The following is a 22,779-nucleotide window of genomic DNA, read 5'->3' on the forward strand; positions in this document are numbered from 1 at the left end:
ATTTGGACAATACCGAGAGGAAAAACCACTTATTTATTGTATTATATCAAGTTTGTCTTGCTTACGTATAAATTATAACCCAACAAAGTAATCACTAAATGTCAAAACCAACTAGATACCATGTCATCTCTACCTTATCTTACTAATATTCTTTTTGCAAAATCCAAAATTAATCTTGCACAAGCACAAGGACTGAGATGTGTATAAATATCTCTTAAATTAGTAGCTAATATATCGCACATATTATTGAGACCAACTAGCAACATAGAAAGCACAATAGTGTACCAACAATGGCAGCCAAAATATTTTGCCTCCTTATGCTCCTTGGTCTTTCTGCAAGTGCTGCTACGGCGACCATTTTCCCGCAATGCTCGCAAGCTCCTATAGCTTCCCTTCTTCCCCCGTACCTCTCACCAGCGGTGTCTTCGGTATGTGAAAACCCAATTCTTCAACCCTACAGGATCCAACAGGCAATCACAGCTGGCATCTTACCTTTATCACCCTTGTTCCTCCAACAATCATCAGCCCTATTACATCAGTTACCTTTGGTGCATTTATTGGCACAAAACATCAGGGCACAACAACTACAACAACTTGTGCTAGCAAACCTTGCTGCCTACTCTCAGCAACAGCAGTTTCTTCCATTCAACCAACTAGCTGCATTGAACTCTGCTTCTTATTTGCAACAACAACAACTACCATTCAGCCAGCTACCTGCTGCCTACCCCCAGCAATTTCTTCCATTCAACCAACTGGCAGCATTGAACTCTCCTGCTTATTTACAGCAGCAACAACTACTACCATTCAGCCAGCTAGCTGGTGTGAGCCCTGCTACCTTCTTGATACAACCACAGTTGTTGCCGTTCTACCAGCACGCTGCGCCTAACGCTGGCACCCTCTTACAACTGCAACAATTGCTGCCATTCAACCAACTTGCTTTGACAAACCCAGCAGCGTTCTACCAACAACCCATCATTGGTGGTGCCCTCTTTTAGATTTCTTATGAGTTATAGTTCAATAATAAAGTTTTTTGTCTGATGTTTGTGGCTTCCCAGAAATAAGAAAGTACATTTCTAGATTCTTATGTGCTTCTAGTCTCCAAATGTGGTTGATAGTTATTTTGCTCTAAGATCGACAGTAATGAAGTATAAATCATCGTTGTGGTGTGCTACTCGGTTAATTGAGCATTAACACACACAAACATGACGAGGATGGTATAATCTCCAAAAATATGTACTTTGTTAGGTGGGACCCTATAGCCTTGCATAATGTGCTATGTTAGGCATGCCTGGAAACGTGTGACGCATATGTTTTGTGAACCTGTTGATATTATATGTGCTTTTATATTACCATATTTTATTAAAATACTAATATTTATTACTAGTAAGATATAACATTCTATCTAGCTTAAAAACTAACCATAAATATTCCATAATAACTAGATTTACCAAACTAATATACTAAATATACATAATAAATACAAAATTAACAAGACAATAATCAATATTTATGAGCTTAATATATTTAGACATTATGGTTGGTCGACCATAATCATGCTAACTTTTCGTACTTGCTTGATTGTAAATATGCTTAGAATAATGCCTCTTTGTTCTACATGGCAAATAGGGACCATTATGGTGTAACACCCTGGGAACCACAAACACCCCGAAATGCTACTAAACTACACAACTAACCTTCATATATAAAATTTCGACAGCATCTCCTTTGAAAATTTGCATAAACGTGGAAGCAACAGAGTATAAACAGATATCATGATAAGGAAACATACTAGACATTAATAATCTGCTAGAAATGGGAAGATAACCATAACGACATAAACTGAATTAACTAGTGTGCACAACTTGTTTAAAACAAACATCATTGACAAGAAGTTTCTAATTAAATCATGGCTGTGCCTGGGTAGCGTTATTATGAGAGTGAAGGTGGACGTGATGCTACTTCCCTCATTCCCAACATGAATCAAGTACCTGCATTGAGTAATGCAAGAGTGAGATGAAAACATCTCAGCAAGTAAATTGTTTTGACGAGATATTTAAAGCAAAAAAATTTGATTTACTCAACATTTTAAAGGGATCACAATTGAGATCAGAAATACTTGTAGATATAGAACTCAATAGTCCCAAAATAACCAGTGCCATCTCATTTCCTCAAACAACCACAATAGGTTGTATAACACTTCCCTGCGTCATCAATACCTGCAAATATCACTTCAATGTATGCATAGGAATGCAATGTTTAAGTCCTCTGCATTCATACTTCTTAGAGTATAAAACCACACCATCTGCAAATATCACTTCAATGAATGCATATGAATGCAATGCATATGTCCTCTGCCTTCATACCTCTAAGGGTATGAAGCCGAATCGTACCCCTCCTCGGGCAACGTACGATGCTAAGTTGTACCGTTACGGTCGGACCATAGGTCACGACAAAACTTCATATGCAAGTGAATCATGACATGTATATGGCTTGCTGCATTTATCAATATACTTCACTTCCTTCATATACAATACAAACCTCAAATAATACTTCGTTTACCTTCAGATACAATACAAACCTCAAATAATACTTCATTCACCTTCAGGGGTGTTTATTAATCTCGTGGGTCATACTCGAATCATCATCATCATCAATGATGATTAAGCATCAGTATAATACAATCAAGTAAAGCATCACCATAGAGTTCAATTATGAAAGAATTCGATGATTCTGAATATTAGAGTGTATGCGATGAAACAACAACGTCAAAACGGTAGCAACCACCGCTACATTCACTTGCCTTCATCGAAGAAGAAAAACATACTAGGCATGATTCAGAGTGTAGACACCTGCTGTGGGGCTTAAAACTTAGTACAAATATTCCACAAACATTTGCCAACAATTAACAAATCGCTCCTACACTTGAAACCAAGACCCGGTGGAATGACTCCCACCCTGAACCACATGCCAAACAATAGTAGTGTTGTTTGTTAATTTTGTATCTTTAAAATTATAACAGTGGTGATATCAAACAAATACTCCAGAAGTTTCTACACAAAATACTCTACAACTTTGGTATTCAATGGATAATTAAATTTTGCCATCTATAAGTTCTAAAACATCTGATAAGATAACTGACTGAATTTGTTTCAGACAACAGCATAGTTAACTTCAAAATTCGATATCTCCCAAACTCCTCAACCAAAAATTATGAAATTATTCTGACAGTAAGAACTTTTTTCCCTCTACAAAAGTATCTATAGTTGGAAGAGCCAATTCGGCCATTTACTAGATGAAACCTACCAGTTAACAGACCCGCTCATTTTTGTCAGGCAAACAAGAACCCTTATATATCAAAGAGTAGTGGATTTGAATTTGTCTAATATGAAGTTTATGGGCTTGGATCATTTAAAGTATTTTATAATTCTGAAAGACAAGATTAAACTAACTATGTATGATCCTTTAGCACTGTACAGATGGTCGATGGGACAGTTACATGGTTTATATAGATGGACCTATCTATATTCCTTCAGTGGTTGAGAAAAAGGTAAAGGTGTGTCACACTCACGTGTGCGCCGCCTCTACCGAGATGAGGCATGGCGTTGCAAGGTGAGGCATGGCATGGTGCAGCACGATCGTATACATGGTCGTGGCACAGTGTAGCACTGTTGTGGATAGATAGATAAACTTTTGTTGTAGTTAGAGTGCATGAGTTTTTGAATGCAACACAAGAATTTTCACAATTTAACTTAATTAAGAAGTTATATCTTGATGACACAGAGTTACCTGACCATTGATCTCACATGCCCTTTTAGCTCTCTCGTTCTCTAGACTCACCCTGACTATTTAGGTCTCCTGACTCGCCAATATAAACACCATCCTATCATTTGCTCTCGAATACTTCTGTGTCACAACTCAACTGTCAGATGAGTACTCCATTACAGCACTGAGCAGGCCTCCGAAATGAATATCTACTCAGATGAAGGACGACAATCGTGTTCTAGGGAAATATCGGTGACACAACTCCTTACTTCCTCCGCTTCTTCCTAGTGTTTTTTGTTGTGATTGAGTCGACACAGCAACAACACTGCACTATTACAACCAGTACGACTATATTAACTAGCAATGTCTTCCTTATATGTTACTATTTATTTTGCTCATATTCATTATGTTTAAATCACATAGGCACCTTTTTGTTGGCATCAAAAAATTAGTATCAACTTTCTAGATTAAAGTGAAACTAAAAGTACCTAAATTTCTATCGGTGGGGATCGAGTGATTCTTTAAACCAATTATTACGCAAGTTAACCACACTAAAATTAACATTGGTGAACCGTGCCATGATTTTTTCTAATGGAAAATAGCCAAACCAAGCAACACATATGTGGCTATCGTTACACATGTGTAAAGGTATTGCATCACACCATTGTCACCCATGTATTTGGACAATACCGAGAGGAAAAACCACTTATTTATTGTATTTTATCAAGTTTGTCTTGCTTACGTATAAATTATAACCCAACAAAGTAATCACTAAATGTCAAAACCAACTAGATACCATGTCATCTCTACCTTATCTTACTAATATTCTTTTTGCAAAATCCAAAATTAATCTTGCACAAGCACAAGGACTGAGATGTGTATAAATATCTCTTAAATTAGTAGCTAATATATCACACATATTATTGAGACCAACTAGCAACATAGAAAGCACAATAGTGTACCAACAATGGCAGCTAAAATATTTTGCCTCCTTATGCTCCTTGGTCTTTCTGCAAGTGCTGCTACGGCGACCATTTTCCCACAATGCTCACAAGCTCCTATAGCTTCCCTTCTTCCCCCGTACCTCTCACCAACGGTGTCTTCGGTATGTGAAAACCCAATTCTTCAACCCTACAGGATCCAACAGGCAATCGCAGCTGGCATCTTACCTTTATCACCCTTGTTCCTCCAACAATCATCAGCCCTATTACAGCAGTTACCTTTGGTGCATTTATTGGCACAAAACATCAGGGCACAACAACTACAACAACTTGTGCTAGCAAACCTTGCTGCCTACTCTCAGCAACAGCAGTTTCTTCCATTCAACCAACTAGCTGCATTGAACTCTGCTTCTTATTTGCAACAACAACAACTACCATTCAGCCAGCTATCTGCTGCCTACCCCCAGCAATTTCTTCCATTCAACCAACTGACAGCATTGAACTCTCCTGCTTATTTACAGCAGCAACAACTACTACCATTCAGCCAGCTAGCTGGTGTGAGCCCTGCTACCTTCTTGACACAACCACAGTTGTTGCCGTTCTACCAGCACGCTGCGCCTAACGCTGGCACCCTCTTACAACTGCAACAATTGCTGCCATTCAACCAACTTGCTTTGACAAACCCAGCAGCATTCTACCAACAACCCATCATTGGTGGTGCCCTCTTTTAGATTTCTTATGAGTTATAGTTCAATAATAAAGTTTTTTGTCTGATGTTTGTGGCTTCCCAGAAATAAGAAAGTACATTTCTAGATTCTTATGTGCTTCTAGTCTCCAAATGTGGTTGATAGTTATTTTGCTCTAAGATCAACAGTAATGAAGTATAAATCATCGTTGTGGTGTGCTACTCGGTTAATTGAGCATTAACACACACAAACATGACGAGGATGGTATAATCTCCAAAAATGTGTACTTTGTTAGGTGGGACCCTATAGCCTTGATTAATGTGCTATGTTAGGCATGCCTGGAAACGTGTGACGCATATGTTTTGTGAACCTGTTGATATTATATGTGCTTTTATATTACCATATTTTATTAAAATACTAATATTTATTACTAGTAAGATATAACATTCTATCTAGCTTAAAAACTAACCATAAATATTCCATAATAACTAGATTTACCAAACTAATATACTAAATATACATAATAAATACAAAATTAACAAGACAATAATCAATATTTATGAGCTTAATATATTTAGACATTATGGTTGGTCGACGATAATCATGCTAACTTTTCGTAATTGCTTGATTGTAAATATGCTTAGAATAATGCCTCTTTGTTCTACATGGCAAATAGGGACCATTATGGTGTAACACCCTGGGAACCACAAACACCCCGAAATGCTACTAAACTACACAACTAACCTTCATATATAAAATTTCGACAGCATCTCCTTTGAAAATTTGCATAGACGTGGAAGCAACAGAGTATAAACAGATATCATGATAAGAAAACATACTAGACATTAATAATCTGCTAGAAATGGGAAGATAACCATAACGACATAAACTGAATTAACTAGTGTGCACAACTTGTTAAAAACAAACATCGTTGACAAGAAGTTTCTAATTAAATCATGGTTGTGCCTGGGCAGCGTTATTATGAGAGTGAAGGTGGACGTGATGCTACTTCCCTCATTCCCAACATGAATCAAGTACCTGCATTGAGCAATGCAAGAGTGAGATGAAAACATCTCAGCAAGTAAATTGTTTTGACGAGATATTTAAACCAAAAAAATTTGATTTACTCAACATTTTAAAGGGATCACAATTGAGATCAGAAATACTTGTAGATATAGAACTCAATAGTCCCAAAATAACCAGTGCCATCTCATTTCCTCAAACAACCACAATAGGTTGTATAACACTTCCCTGCGTCATCAATACCTGCAAATATCACTTCAATGTATGCATAGGAATGCAATGTTTAAGTCCTCTGCATTCATACTTCTTAGAGTATAAAACCACACCATCTGCAAATATCACTTCAATGAATGCATATGAATGCAATGCATATGTCCTCTGCCTTCATACCTCTAAGGGTATGAAGCCGAATCGTACCCCTCCTCGGGCAACGTACGATGCTAAGTTGTACCGGTACGGTCGGACCATAGGTCACGACAAAACTTCATATGCAAGTGAATCATGACATGTATATGGCTTGCTGCATTTATCAATATACTTCACTTCCTTCATATACAATACAAACCTCAAATAATACTTCGTTTACCTTCAGATACAATACAAACCTCAAATAATACTTCATTCACCTTCAGGGGTGTTTATTAATCTCGTGGGTCATACTCGAATCATCATCATCATCAATGATGATTAAGCATCAGTATAATACAATCAAGTAAAGCATCACCATAGAGTTCAATTATGAAAGAATTCGATGATTCTGAATATTAGAGTGTATGCGATGAAACAACAACGTCAAAACGGTAGCAACCACCGCTACATTCATTTGCCTTCATCGAAGAAGAAAAATGTACTAGGCATGATTCAGAGTGTAGACACCTGCTGTGGGGCTTAAAACTTAGTACAAATATTCCACAAACATTTGCCAACAATTAACAAATCGCTCCTACACTTGAAACCAAGACCCGGTGGAATGACTCCCACCCTGAACCACATGCCAAACAATAGTAGTGCTGTTTGTTAATTTTGTATCTTTAAAATTATAACAGTGGTGATATCAAACAAATACTCTAGAAGTTTCTACACAAAATACTCTACAACTTCGGTATTCAATGGATAATTAAATTTTGCCATCTATAAGTTCTAAAACATCTGATAAGATAACTGACTGAATTTGTTTCAGACAGCAGCATAGTTAACTTCAAAATTCGATATCTCCCAAACTCCTCAACCAAAAATTATGAAATTATGCTGACAGTAAGAACTTTTTGTCCCTCTACAAAAGTATCTATAGTTGGAAGAGCCAATTCGGCCATTTACTAGATGAAACCTACCAGTTAACAGACCCGCTCATTTTTGTCAGGCAAACAAGAACCCTTATATATCAAAGAGTAGTGGATTTGAATTTGTCTAATATGAAGTTTATGGGCTTGGATCATTTAAAGTATTTTATAATTCTGAAAGACAAGATTAAACTAACTATGTATGATCCTTTAGCACCGTACAGATGGTCGATGGGACAGTTACATGGTTTATATAGATGGACCTATCTATATTCCTTCAGTGGTTGAGAAAAAGGTAAAGGTGTGTCACACTCACGTGTGCGCCGCCTCTGCCGAGATGAGGCATGGCGTTGCAAGGTGAGGCATGGCATGGTGCAGCACGATCGCAGTCATGGTCGTGGCACAGTGTAGCACTGTTGTGGATAGATAGATAAACTATTGTTGTAGTTAGAGTGCATGAGTTTTTGAATGCAACACTAGGATTTTCACAATTTAACTTAATTAAGAAGTTATATCTTGATGACACAGAGTTACCTGACCATTGATCTCACATGCCCTTTTAGCTCTCTTGTTCTCTAGACTCACCCTGACTATTGAGGTCTCTTGACTCGCCAATATAAACACCATCCTATCATTTGCTCTCGAATACTTTTGTGTCACAACTCAACTGTCAGATGAGTACTCCATTACAGCACTGAGCAGGCCTCCGAAATGAATATCTACTCAGATGAAGGACGACAATCGTGTTCTAGGGAAATATCAGTGACACAACTCCTTACTTCCTCTGCTTCTTCCTAGTGTTTTTTGTTGTGATTGAGTCGACACAGCAACAACACTGCACTATTACAACCAGTACGACTATATTAACTAGCAATGTCTTCCTTATATGTTACTATTTATTTTGCTCATATTCATTATGTTTAAATCACATAGGCACCTTTTTGTTGGCATCAAAAAATTAGTATCAACTTTCTAGATTAAAGTGAAACTAAAAGTACCTAAATTTCTATCGGTGGGGATCGAGTGATTCTTTAAACCGATTATTACACAAGTGAACCACACTAAAATTAACATTGGTGAATCGTGCCATGATTTTTTCTAGTGGAAAATAGCCAAACCAAGCAACACATATGTGGCTATCGTTACACATGTGTAAAGGTATTGCATCACACCATTGTCACCCATGTATTTGGACAATACCGAGAGGAAAAACCACTTATTTATTGTATTTTATCAAGTTTGTCTTGCTTACGTATAAATTATAACCCAACAAAGTAATCACTAAATGTCAAAACCAACTAGATACCATGTCATCTCTACCTTATCTTACTAATATTCTTTTTGCAAAATCCAAAATTAATCTTGCACAAGCACAAGGACTGAGATGTGTATAAATATCTCTTAAATTAGTAGCTAATATATCACACATATTATTGAGACCAACTAGCAACATAGAAAGCACAATAGTGTACCAACAATGGCAGCCAAAATATTTTGCCTCCTTATGCTCCTTGGTCTTTCTGCAAGTGCTGCTACGGCGACCATTTTCCCACAATGCTCACAAGCTCCTATAGCTTCCCTTCTTCCCCCGTACCTCTCACCAGCGGTGTCTTCGGTATGTGAAAACCCAATTCTTCAACCCTATAGGATCCAACAGGCAATCGCAGCTGGCATCTTACCTTTATCACCCTTGTTCCTCCAACAATCATCAGCCCTATTACAGCAGTTACCTTTGGTGCATTTATTGGCACAAAACATCAGGGCACAACAACTACAACAACTTGTGCTAGCAAACCTTGCTGCCTACTCTCAGCAACAACAGTTTCTTCCATTCAACCAACTAGCTGCATTGAACTCTGCTTCTTATTTGCAACAACAACAACTACCATTCAGCCAGCTATCTGCTGCCTACCCCCAGCAATTTCTTCCATTCAACCAACTGACAGCTTTGAACTCTCCTGCTTATTTACAGCAGCAACAACTACTACCATTCAGCCAGCTAGCTGGTGTGAGCCCTGCTACCTTCTTGACACAACCACAATTGTTGCCGTTCTACCAGCACGCTGCGCCTAACGCTGGCACCCTCTTACAACTGCAACAATTGCTGCCATTCAACCAACTTGCTTTGACAAACCCAACAGCATTCTACCAACAACCCATCATTGGTGGTGCCCTCTTTTAGATTTCTTATGAGTTATAGTTCAATAATAAAGTTTTTTGTCTGATGTTTGTGGCTTCCCAGAAATAAGAAAGTACATTTCTAGATTCTTATGTGCTTCTAGTCTCCAAATGTGGTTGATAGTTATTTTGCTCTAAGATTAGCAGTAATGAAGTATAAATCATCGTTGTGGTGTGCTACTCGGTTAATTGAGCATTAACACACACAAACATGACGAGGATGGTATAATCTCCAAAAATGTGTACTTTGTTAGGTGGGACCCTATAGCCTTGCAGAATGTGCTACGTTAGGCATGCCAATGGAAACGTGTGACACATACGTTTTGTGAATCTGTTGATATTATATGTGCTTTTATATTACCATATTTTATTAAAATACTAATATTTATTACTAGTAAGATATAACATTCTATCTAGCTTAAAAACTAACCATAAATATTCCATAATAACTAGATTTACCAAACTAATATACTAAATATACATAATAAATATAAAATTAACAAGACAATAATTAATATTTATGAGCTTAATTTATTTAGACATTATGGTTGGTCGACGATAATCATGCTAACTTTCCGTAATTGCTTGATTGTAAATATGCTTAGAATAATGCCTCTTTGTTCTACATGGCAAATAGGGACCATTATGGTGTAACACCCCGGGATCCACAAACACCCCGAAATGCTACTAAACTACACAACTAACCTTCATATATAAAATTTCGACAGCATCTCCTTTGAAAATTTGCATAAACGTGGAAGCAACAGAGTATAAACAGATATCATGATAAGGAAACATACTAGACATTAATAATCTGCTAGAAATGGGAAGATAACCATAACGACATAAACTGAATTAACTAGTGTGCACAACTTGTTAAAAACAAACATCGTTGACAAGAAGTTTCTAATTAAATCATGGTTGTGCCTGGGCAGCGTTATTATGAGAGTGAAGGTGGACGTGATGCTACTTCCCTCATTCCCAACATGAATCAAGTACCTGCATTGAGTAATGCAAGAGTGAGATGAAAACATCTCAGCAAGTAAATTGTTTTGACGAGATATTTAAACCAAAAAAATTGATTTAATCAACATTTTAAAGGGATCACAATTGAGATCAGAAATACTTGTAGATATAGAACTCAATAGTCCCAAAATAACCAATGCCATCTCATTTCCTCAAACAACCACAATAGGTTGTATAACACTTCCCTGCGTCATCAATACCTGCAAATATCACTTCAATGTATGCATAGGAATGCAATGTTTAAGTCCTCTGCATTCATACTTCTTAGAGTATAAAACCACACCATCTGCAAATATCACTTCAATGAATGCATATGAATGCAATGCATATGTCCTCTGCCTTCATACCTCTAAGGGTATGAAGCCGCATCGTACCCCTCCTCGGGCAACGTACGATGCTAAGTTGTACCGGTACGGTCGGACCATAGGTCACGACAAAACTTCAGATGCAAGTGAATCATGACATGTATATGGCATGCTGCATTTATCAATATACTTCACTTCCTTCATATACAATACAAACCTAAAATAATACTTCGTTTACCTTCAGATACAATACAAACCTCAAATAATACTTCATTCACCTTCAGGGGTGTTTATTAATCTCGTGGGTCATACTCAAATCATCATCATCATCAATGATGTTTAAGCATCAGTATAATACAATCAAGTAAAGCATCACCATAGAGTTCAATTATGAAAGAATTCGATGATTCTGAATATTAGAGTGTATGCGATGAAACAACAAAGTCAAAACGGTAGCAACCACCTCTACATTCACTTGCCTTCATCGAAGAAGAAAAAGGTACTAGGCATGATTCGGAGTGTAGACACCTGCTGTGGGGCTTAAAACTTAGTACAAATATTCCATAAACATTTGCCAACAATTAACAAATCGCTCCTACACTTGAAACCAAGACCCGGTGGAATGACTCCCACCCTGAACCACATGCCAAACAACAATAGTGTTGTTTGTTAATTTCTATCTTTAAAATTATAACAGTGGTGATATCAAACAAATACTCTATACGTTTCTACACAAAATACTCTACAACTTCGGTATTCAATGGATAATTAAATTTTGCCATCTATAAGTTCTAAAACATCTGACAAGATAACTGACTGAATCTGTTTCAGACAACAGCATAGTTAACTTCAAAATTCGATATCTCCCTAACTCCTCAACAAAAAATTATGAAATTATGCTGACAGTAAGAACTTTTATCCCTCTACAAAAGTCTCCATAGTTGAAAGAGCCAATTCGGCCATTTACTAGATGAAACCTACCAGTTAACGGACCCGCTCATTTTTGTCAAGCAAACAAGAACCCTTATATATCAAAGAGTAGTGGATTTGAATTTGTCTAATATGAAGTTTACGGGCTTGGCTCATTTAAAGTATTTAATAATTCTGAAAGACAAGATTAAACTAACTATGTATGATCCTTTAGCACCGTACAGATGGTCGATGGGACAGTTACATGGTTTATATAGATGGACCTATCTATATTCCTTCAGTGGTTGAGAAAAAAGTAAAGGTGTGTCACACTCACGTGTGCGCCGCCTCCGCCGAGACGAGGCATGGCGTTGCAAGGTGAGGCATGGCATGGTGTAGCACGATAGCAGTCATGGTCGTGGCACAGTGTAGCACTGTTGTGGATAGATAGGTAAACTATTGTTGTAGTTAGAGTGCATGAGTTTTTGAATGCAACACTAGAATTTTCACAATTTAACTTAATTAAGAAGTTATATCTTGATGACACAGAGTTACCTGACCATTGATCTCACATGCCCTTTTAGCTCTCTCGTTCTCTAGACTCACCCTGACTATTTAAGTCTCTTGACTCGCCAATATAAACACCATCCTATCATTTGCTCTAGAATACTTCTGTGTCACAACTCAACTGTCAGATGAGTACTCCATTACAGCACTTACGTACACGAGTTCTATGAGAGCAGGCCTCCAAAATGAATATCTACTTAGATGAAGGACGACAATCGTGTTCTAGGGAAATATCAGCGACACAACTCCTTACTTCCTTCGCTTCTTCCTAGTGTTTTTTGTTGTGATTGAGTCGACACAGCAACAACACTGCACTATTACAACCAGTACGACTATATCAACTAGCAATGTCTTCCTTATATGTTACTATTTATTTTGCACATATTCATTATGTTTAAATCACATAGGCACCTTTCTATTGGCATCAAAAAATTAGTATCAACTTTCTAGATTAAAATGAAACTAAAAGTACATAAATTTCTATCGGTGGGGATCGAGTGATTCTTTAAACCGATTATTACACAAGTTAACCACACTAAAATTAACATTGGTGAATCGTGCCATGATTTTTTTTCTAGTGGAAAATAGCCAAACCAAGCAACACATATGTGGCTATCGTTACACATGTGTAAAGGTATTGCATCACACTATTGTCACCCATGTATTTGGACAATACCGAGAGGAAAAACCACTTATTTATTGTATTTTATCAAGTTTGTCTTGCTTACGTATAAAATTATAACCCAACAAAGTAATCACTAAACGTCAAAACCAACTAGATATCATGTCATCTCTACCTTATCTTACTAATATTCTTTTTGCAAAATCCAAAATTAATCTTGCACAAGCACAAGGACTGAGATGTGTATAAATATCTCTTAAATTAGTAGCTAATATATCGCACATATTATTTAGACCAACTAGCAACATAGAAAGCACAATAGTGTACCAACAATGGCAGCCAAAATATTTTGCCTCCTTATGCTCCTTGGTATTTCTGCAAGTGCTGCTACGGCGACCATTTTCCCGCAATGCTCACAAGCTCCTATAGCTTCCCTTCTTCCCCCGTACCTCTCACCAGCGGTGTCTTCGGTATGTGAAAACCCAATTCTTCAACCCTACAGGATCCAACAGGCAATCGCAGCTGGCATCTTACCTTTATCACCCTTGTTCCTCCAACAATCATCAGCCCTATTACAGCAGTTACCTTTGGTGCATTTATTGGCACAAAACATCAGGGCACAACAACTACAACAACTTGTGCTAGCAAACCTTGCTGCCTACTCTCAGCAACAGCAGTTTCTTCCATTCAACCAACTAGCTGCATTGAACTCTGCTTCTTATTTGCAACAACAACAACTACCATTCAGCCAGCTACCTGTTGCCTACCCCCAGCAATTTCTTCCATTCAACCAACTGGCAGCATTGAACTCTCCTGCTTATTTACAGCAGCAACAACTACTACCATTCAGCCAGCTAGCTGGTGTGAGCCCTGCTACCTTCTTGACACAACCACAGTTGTTGCCGTTCTACCAGCACGCTGCGCCTAACGCTGGCACCCTCTTACAACTGCAACAATTGCTGCCATTCAACCAACTTGCTTTGACAAACCTAGCAGTGTTCTACCAACAACCCATCATTGGTGGTGCCCTCTTTTAGATTTCTTATGAGTTATAGTTCAATAATAAAGTTTTTTGTCTGATGTTTGTGGCTTCCCAGAAATAAGAAAGTACATTTCTAGATTCTTATGTGCTTCTAGTCTCCAAATGTGGTTGATAGTTATTTTGCTCTAAGATCAGCAGTACAACAACAACAACAACAACAACAACAACAACAACAAAGCCTTTTTGTCCCAAGCACGTTGGGGTAGGCTAGAGATGAAACCCCGTATGAAAACCTCAGAGCTCAACCCCCAAAGAACAGAAAAGGGAAACAAAGGCAAAGGAGAACCGAAAACAACGAAACGGGGAAACACATAAAAGAGATAAAACCCACAAGGACCAGCAAGATCTAAAATGGACACAAGAAAAGGTCAAACGATTAAGGAGGAAAAGCGAAACTATCAATCAGGGTTCTGGCACGTGAATTGCACACTTCCACCCCTTCCTATCTGCGGCGAGCTCTTTGTCAATATTCCACTCCTTCAGGTCTCTCTTCACAGCCTCTGTCCACGTCAAAGTTGGTCGACCTCTACCTCTCTTCACATTTTCGGGACGCCTAATTATTCCGATATGCACTGGTGCCTCTTCAGGTCTTCGTTGGATATGTCCAAACCATCTCAAGCGATGTTGCATAAGCTTCTCCTCAATTGGCGCCACTCCTACTCTCTCTCGTATATCATCATTCCGGACTCGATCTCTCCTTGTGTGGCCACATATCCAGCGCAACATACGCATCTCTGCCACACTTAGTTGTTGGACATGTCGTCTTTTAGTGGGCCAACATTCTGCTCCATACAACATAGCCGGCCGGATTGCTGTCCTGTAGAATTTGCCTTTTAGTTTGCGTGGCACCCGGTGGTCGCATAAGACACCCGCAGCTTGTCGCCACTTCAACCATCCGGCTTTAATTCTATGACTGACATCCTCATCGATGTCTCCCTCCTTTTGAAGCATTGATCCTAAGTAACGAAAAGTGTCTTTCTTGGGTACCACTTGCCCATCAAGACTAACATCGCCATCCTCATACCCCATGGCACTGAAATCACACTTCATATACTCTGTTTTAGACCTACTAAGCCTAAAACCTTTTGCTTCCAGCGTCTGCCTCCACAATTCCAACTTTTGAGAAACACCACTCCTACTCTCCTCAATAAGTACCACATCATCGGCAAAAAGCATACACCACGGTAAAACTCCTTGTATGTCCCTTGTGACCTCATCTATCACCAAAGCGAAAAGATAAGGGCTCAAAGCCGACCCTTGATGTAGTCCTATGTTAATTGGAAAGTCATCGGTGTCTCCATCACTTGTTCGGACACTTGTCACAACATTAGTGTACATATCTTTAATAAGATTAATGTACTTTGTTGCTACTTTGTGTTTTTCCAAGGCCCACCACATTACACTCCTAGGTACTTTGTCATAAGCCTTCTCCAAGTCTATGAAGACCATATGCAGGTCTTTCTTTTGTTCTCTGAATCTCTCCATAAGTTGTCTTAGTAAGAAAATGGCCTCCATAGTTGATCTCCCGGGCATGAAACCAAACTGATTTTGGGTCACGCTCGTCATCTTTCGCAGGCGGTGTTCAATGACTCTCTCCCATAGCTTCATTGTATGGCTCATGAGCTTAATTCCACGGTAATTAGTACAACTTTGAACATCTCCTTTGTTCTTGAAGATTGGTACTAATGTACTCCGCCGCCACTCGTCGGGCATTCTGTTTGCCCGAAAGATGGTGTTGAAAAGCTTAGTCAGCCATACTATCGCTATGTCTCCAAGACATCTCCATACCTCGATAGGGATACCATCAGGGCCCATCGCCTTTCCTACCTTCATCCTTTTTAGCGCCTCCTTAACTTCATATTCTTGTATCCTTCGTACAAAACCCCTGTTGTTGTCATCGAATGGTTCGTCCAATTCTATTGTAGCACTCTCATTCCCTCCATTGAACAATTTGTTGAAGTACTCCTTCCATCTGTTCTTGATCTCTTCACTCTTCACTAATAGTTGGTTTGCTTCGTCCTTGATGCATTTGACTTGGTTGACATCCCTTGTCTTCCTTTCACGAATCTTGGCCATCCTATAGATATCCTTTTCTCCCTGCTTTGTGTCCAGCCGTTGATAAAGGTCGTCATAGGCTTGACCCCGGGCTCTACTAACCGCTCGCTTTGCAGACTTCTTCGCTATCCTGTACTTCTCTATGTTTTCTGCACACTTGTCATGATGTAAGCGTTTGTAGCAATCTTTCTTCTCCTTGATAGCCTTTTGGACATCTTCGTTCCACCACCAAGTGTCTTTAACTTCCCTTCTGTTCCCTTGACTCAACCCAAACTCTTCTGAAGCTATCTTTCGGATGCATGTCGCCATCTTCCTCCACATGATATTTGCGTCTTCCTCTCCTGCCCAAGGGCCCTCCTCGATAACTCTCTTCTTGAAAGTTTGGGCCACATCCCCTTTAAGCTTCCACCACTTTGTTCTAGTGACCTTGTTATGCTTATTTCGTTGTAAACGAATCTTAAAACGGAAGTCAGCAACGACAAGCTTATGTTGGGTTACCACACACTCTCCAGGTATAACCTTGCAATCTAAGCAGGCATGCCTGTCCTCTTTTCTCAAGAGGACGAAATCAATCTGGCTAGTGTGTTGGCCACTACTGAAGGTCACCAGGTGGGATTGCCTCTTCTTAAAGAAAGTGTTTGCTATAAACATGTCATAGGCTAGGGCAAAGTTCAGGATTTCCTCTCCTTCTTGATTCCTAGTCCCAAAGCCGAAGCCTCCATGTACACCCTCGAAACTGGTGCTAGATGTACCCACATGGCCATTGAGATCTCCTCCTATGAAGAGCTTCTCGCCAACTGGCACACTACTAACCATGTCCTCTAGGCCTTCCCAGAACTCTCTCTTTGAGTTCTCATTAAGGCCTACTTGAGGAGCATACGCGCTGATAACATTGAGAACCAAGTCTCCAATGACCAGCTTGACTAGGATGATTCTATCTCCTACCCTCTTAACATCTACTACCCCATCTTTGAGGCTCTTGTCGATCAAGACGCCTACTCCATTCTTGTTTGTTGCAGTCCCCGTGTACCACAACTTGAAACCTGTACCTTTCACTTCCTTCGCCTTCTGTCCCTTCCACTTGGTCTCTTGAACGCATAAAATATTTACCCGTCTCCTCACCGCAACGTCAACTATTTCTCGTAACTTACCTGTTAAGGAACCTACGTTCCAACTGCCTACACGGACCCTAGTTGGCTCGACTAGCTTCCTTACCCTTCGCACCCGCCGAGGAAGATGCAAAGACCCTTGCTCATTTTTCACTACACCCGGGCGCCGATGTAGCGCGCCACTAAGGATGCGACGACCCGATCCTTGCTCACTTATCACCGGCTCCAGATCAAGAGACAGCGCGTCACTTGAGGGGTGACGACCCGGCCCTTGCTCATTTAACACCATACCCGGGTTCCGATATGGCGCGTCGCTAAGAGGGTTACGCCCCAACGGTTTTCTTTGTGGTTTCATCTCCATAAGATTTGGCTGGTTTTTTACGTTGGTTTGCCGGACCTAACACAACCCTCCTCCTTTACCGGGCTTGGGACCGGCTATGTTGAAACGACTCAAGGAAGTCTTCCAATCAACATAGGCGGAGTTTAAGATCAGCAGTAATGAAGTATAAATCATCGTTGTGGTGTGCTACTCGGTTAATTGAGCATTAACACACACAAACATGACGAGGATGGTATAATCTCCCAAAATGTGTACTTTGTTAGGTGGGACCCTATAGCCTTGCAGAATGTGCTACGTTAGGCATGCCGATGGAAACGTGTGACGCATACGTTTTGTGAACCTGTTGATATTATATGTGCTTTTATATTACCATATTTTATTAAAACACTAATATTTATTACTAGTAAGATATAACATTCTATCTAGCTTAAAAACTAACCATAAATATTCCATAATAACTAGATTTACCAAACTAATATACTAAATATACATAATAAATACAAAATTAACAAGACAATAATCAATATTTATGAGCTTAATATATTTAGACATTATGGTTGGTCGACGATAATCATGCTAACTTTCCGTAATTGCTTGATTGTAAATATGCTTAGACTAATGCCTCTTTGTTCTACATGGCAAATAGGGACCACTCTAGGAGACTAGGATGTTGCTTGAGATGAAAATGTCAGAATTGGTGTAGACTAATTTCTATCGGCCGCTGACTTCACTATTGTAACCATTATATCTTGGGTAAATTATATACGATTATCCAGCCAAAGGGCCCAGATGATAAAAAACAATTTTTAATTGCTATTTTAGGACAAATGAATTAGCATGGTTCGAAGGATTACGACCTTCCCCCCATGACCTTTGTCATACTGCTTTAGTCTAATCGACAAAACCAAGATTAGTTATCATCGAAGAAGTTCATAAGCGAAGTTGTGACGATGAAAGGAACATGGTGGTAATTGGACGAACGACGACACCTTTGTCTAAGAATGGCATCTAGAAGAAATCTCAGACAAAATAAGACATGAATGGCTTGTCAGTACAGCGCAAATACTGAAACATGCGCCCTTGAATATGAAACATTTATATGTAAGAGGAAGGGATAAAAAAACTAATTACTCGTGCCTAATGATTTTATTGGGAATTTTAAGGCGAGACTTATGGCAAAGGGTTATACCAAAAATAGGGGAGAGATTATTTCGATACTTATTCACTTGTTTCCCTTCAAATGGCCATACATGTGTTACTTTTTTTGGCTGCCTCGCATGGTCTTATCGTTCATCAGATGAATGTTAAGACTGCTTTCCCAAATGGAGAGCTTAAGGAACAGATCTACATTGACTAGCCTAGTGGTTTTATATCAAATGGTAAAGAGGAAAAGGTGTTTAAAATAATTGTTTGGTTTAAAACAAGCACCAAAGCACATGAGAAAATCGATAAAGTTCTGACTTTGGCTAAATTTGTTGTAAATGAAGTTGATAAATGTGTCCATTACCAGTTTGACAGGGGCGAAGGTATGACCTTTTTATATGTGGACAAAATATTAACCTTTTGTAACGATGTTAATATGATAGAAGAAGTAAAGTAATTTTTGTCTAGTAACTTAGAAATAAACAATCTGGGAGAGGCTAATGTTGTTCTTAACAAAGAGATGTTGAGAGAAGGAGGAAATAGAGGGTTACTCTTGTGCAATCCTATTAGGTTGAAAAGTCGCTGAGTCGCTTTGGATATAGTGATTACACGTCTGGTCCAACAACTTATGACCCAAGTGTGTTATTAAGGAAAAATCATATAATTGCATATGATCAATTGAGATATTGTCAAATCATGGTCTTCTCATATATTTGGCAAGCCCAACGATGTCTCATATCTGATTTGTTATGAGCAAACTCAGTTGCCTTGTCTCCAATCTAGGGGAGGATCATGACATGCCCTAGAGAGGGTATTGCGCTTTCTCAAAGGGATATGAGTAATGTCATTTACTATACTAGGCACCTAAGAGTACCAGAGTGTTATAGTCATGCAAATAGGATATCTGATGTTGATTAGATTTATGCCACAAGTAGACTTGTGTGCTTCCTTGGAGGTGTGATTGTTTCATGGAAGTCTTGTAAGTAGACCATCTTAACAAGGTCAACAATAGAAGTAGAACTCACAACATTATATACTACCAAAGTTGAAGTTGATTGGCTCCGTGAACTCCTTACGGATTTACCAGTAGTTGAAAAACCAATACTGGTTATCTCTATGAGCTACAATAATCAAACATTTGTAATCGAAGTAAACAGTTCTAAAGTTAACATGATGTCTACAAAGCATGTAAAAATGGTTGAAACTGTTAAAACACTAAGAAACTCTAGATTAATTATGTTGGACTATATCCATACATCGAATTTGGTATGCCAGTTTACAGAAGATTTGTCACATAATATGATTCAAGGTGCATCGAGGAATATGGGCTTGAGACCCACTTAATGTCAATCCATAGTGGTAGCAGTTTCTATGTGATTGGAGATCCCATAAAGTAGAATGGTGAAACAAGCTAGAGAATGACTGATGGAGAGACTCCTTAAATAAAATCTTGATAATTTGAGATGCACATTTCTCATTTGATGTATTGTAGGCGAACTAAAATCTTAATATGATTTGAGTGACTTATCTAAGCAGGGATGTTATCTTACAGAACATCCTAGAAAGAACACACCTATATGAGTTTGCATGTTAGTCATAGTCTATCATGTGTGGTAATCTTTATATACTCATGAAAGGCTTGAAGTTTGACTTATATGCTTCAAACCAAGGGGGTGCTTGTAACAGTCTAGTACAAGATAAGAACATTGGTAAAACTCACTTAACGCAAAATTGTCAATTTAAGGCATAGTTCATTGTTTAGATGTGAATGTGTAATCCCTGTTCTAGATGGATGGTCAACTTAACAGCCTCCACCAAAACCCTGATATCTCAAAGAGTAGTGGATTTGAGTTTGTCTAATATGTGGTTTAGATTTTGGTGGGGAATTTTAATATTTTATGGGCTTGGCCCATTTAAGGTATTTAATACTTTCAAAAGACAAGATTAAACATGTGTGAATAGTGTCATGATTTTTTTCTAGTGCAAAATAGCCCAACAAATCAACACATATGTGGCTATCATTACACATGTGTAAAGGTAATGCATCACACCATTGTCACCCATGTATTTAGAAAATACCAAGAAGAAAAACAACTTGTTTATTGTATTTTATGGAGATTATCTTGCTTACATATAATTATAACCCAACAAAGTGGTCACTAAATGTCAAAACCAACTAGGTACCAGGTCATCTCTAGCTTATCTTGCTAATGATATTTTTGCAAAATCCAAAATTAATCTTGCACAAGCACAAGGACTGAGATGTGTATAAAAATCTCTTAGATTAGTAGGTAATCCATCACACAAAGCGCAATAGTGTAGCAAAACTGGCAGTCAAAATATTTTGCCTCCTTATGCTCCTTGCTCTTTCTGCAAGTGCTGCTAACGCGACCAATTTTCTGCAATGCTCACAAGATCCAATTGCTTCCCTTCTTCCCTCATACCTCTCACCAGCGACATCTTCAGTATGTGAAAACCCAATTCTTCAACCCTATAGGATCCAACAGGCAATCACAGCAAGCATCTTACCTTTATCACCCTTGTTCCTCCAACAACCGCCAGCCCTGTTACAACAATTACCTTTGGTGCATTTGTTGGAACAAAGCATCAAGGCACAACAACTACAACAACCTGTGCTGACAAACCTTGTTGCCTACTCTCAGCAACAATAGTTTCTTCCATTCAACCAACTGGCTGCACTGAACTCTGCTGCTTATTTGCAACAACAACAACAACTTCCATTCACCCAGCTAGCTGCTGCCTACCCCCAACAATTTCTTCCATTCGACTAACTGGCTGCATTGAACTCTGTTGCTTATTTACAACAGCAACAACTAATACCATGAAACCAGCTAGCTGTTGCGAGCCCTGCTACCTTCTTGACACAACCACAGTTGATGTCGTTCTACCTGCAAGCTGTGGCTAACGTCGGCACCCTCTTACAACTACAACAATTGTTGCCATTCATCCAACTTGCTTTGACAAACCCAATAGTGTTCTACCAACAACCCATCATTGGTGGCGCCCTCTTTTATATTTCTTATGGGTTATAGTTCAATAATGAAGTTTTTGGCTGATGTTTGTGGCTTCCCAGAAATAAGAAAGTATATTTCTAGATTCTTATGTGCTACTAGTCTCCAAATGTGGTTGATAATTATGTTGCTCTAAGAACGGGAGTAATGAGGTATAAATCATTGTTGAGGTGTGATACTCGGGTAGTTGAGCATTAGCACGCACAAATATGATGAGGACGGTATAATCTCCAAAAATATGTACTTTGTTAGGTGGGACCCTATAGCCATGCAGAATGTGCTCTGTTAGACACGTCGATGGAAACGTGTCACACATACGTTTTGTGAACCTATTGATATTGTATGTGCTTTTAGTTGTGTGGTGCTATAGATATGAGGGCTTGTTTCACGTAATGAGCTAGGGTAGAAAAATAATTATTTGCCTTGGATTGTTATGGAAGAACATACCAATTGTGACTGCCATCTCAATCTAGCTAACATCTAAGTGACCTAAAAGGAGAGCATAAGGAACTGATCTACAATGACTAGCCTAGTGGTTTTATAGGAAATGGCAAAGAGGAAAATGTGTTTAAGTTATTACAATTGTATGGTTTAAAACAAGCACCTAAGCACATGAGAAATTTTATGAAGTTCTGACTTTGGCTAAATTTGTTGTAAATGAAGCTGATAAATGTGTCTATTGCTAGTTTGAGAGGAGGGATGGCATGACCTGTTTTTTATATTTGGATGATATATTAATCTTTTGTAATGATGTTAATA

The 22,779-nt window shown here is 38.7% G+C and overlaps 4 protein-coding genes and 1 pseudogene across 5 annotated transcripts; all 5 read left to right on the forward strand.

Moving 5' to 3' along the window:
• Positions 1-231: 231 nt before the first annotated feature.
• On the forward strand, positions 232-1,080 carry z1A1_4 (alpha zein). The gene has a single exon (NM_001149158.2). It carries the CDS (start codon positions 291-293, stop codon positions 993-995), a length of 705 nt encoding a protein of 234 aa, NP_001142630.2. The 5' UTR covers positions 232-290; the 3' UTR covers positions 996-1,080.
• Positions 1,081-4,672: 3,592 nt separating this feature from the next.
• Positions 4,673-5,515, forward strand: z1A1_5 (alpha zein). Its single transcript, NM_001204324.2, has one exon. It carries the CDS (start codon positions 4,730-4,732, stop codon positions 5,432-5,434), a length of 705 nt encoding a protein of 234 aa, NP_001191253.2. The 5' UTR covers positions 4,673-4,729; the 3' UTR covers positions 5,435-5,515.
• Positions 5,516-9,112: 3,597 nt separating this feature from the next.
• z1A1_6 (alpha zein) lies at positions 9,113-9,957 on the forward strand. Its single transcript, NM_001358021.1, has one exon. It carries the CDS (start codon positions 9,170-9,172, stop codon positions 9,872-9,874), a length of 705 nt encoding a protein of 234 aa, NP_001344950.1. The 5' UTR covers positions 9,113-9,169; the 3' UTR covers positions 9,875-9,957.
• Positions 9,958-13,574: 3,617 nt separating this feature from the next.
• On the forward strand, positions 13,575-14,419 carry z1A1_7 (alpha zein). Its single transcript, NM_001358020.1, has one exon. It carries the CDS (start codon positions 13,632-13,634, stop codon positions 14,334-14,336), a length of 705 nt encoding a protein of 234 aa, NP_001344949.1. The 5' UTR covers positions 13,575-13,631; the 3' UTR covers positions 14,337-14,419.
• A 6,867-nt stretch (positions 14,420-21,286) lies between these two features.
• On the forward strand, positions 21,287-22,649 carry z1A1_8 (alpha zein pseudogene; annotated as a pseudogene). The gene has a single exon (NR_152427.1). The product of NR_152427.1 is annotated as an alpha zein pseudogene (transcript).
• The last annotated feature ends 130 nt before the right edge of the window (positions 22,650-22,779 follow it).

Source organism: Zea mays, chromosome 4, assembly GCF_902167145.1.
Source record: "Zea mays cultivar B73 chromosome 4, Zm-B73-REFERENCE-NAM-5.0, whole genome shotgun sequence".
Taxonomy (NCBI): domain Eukaryota; kingdom Viridiplantae; phylum Streptophyta; class Magnoliopsida; order Poales; family Poaceae; genus Zea; species Zea mays.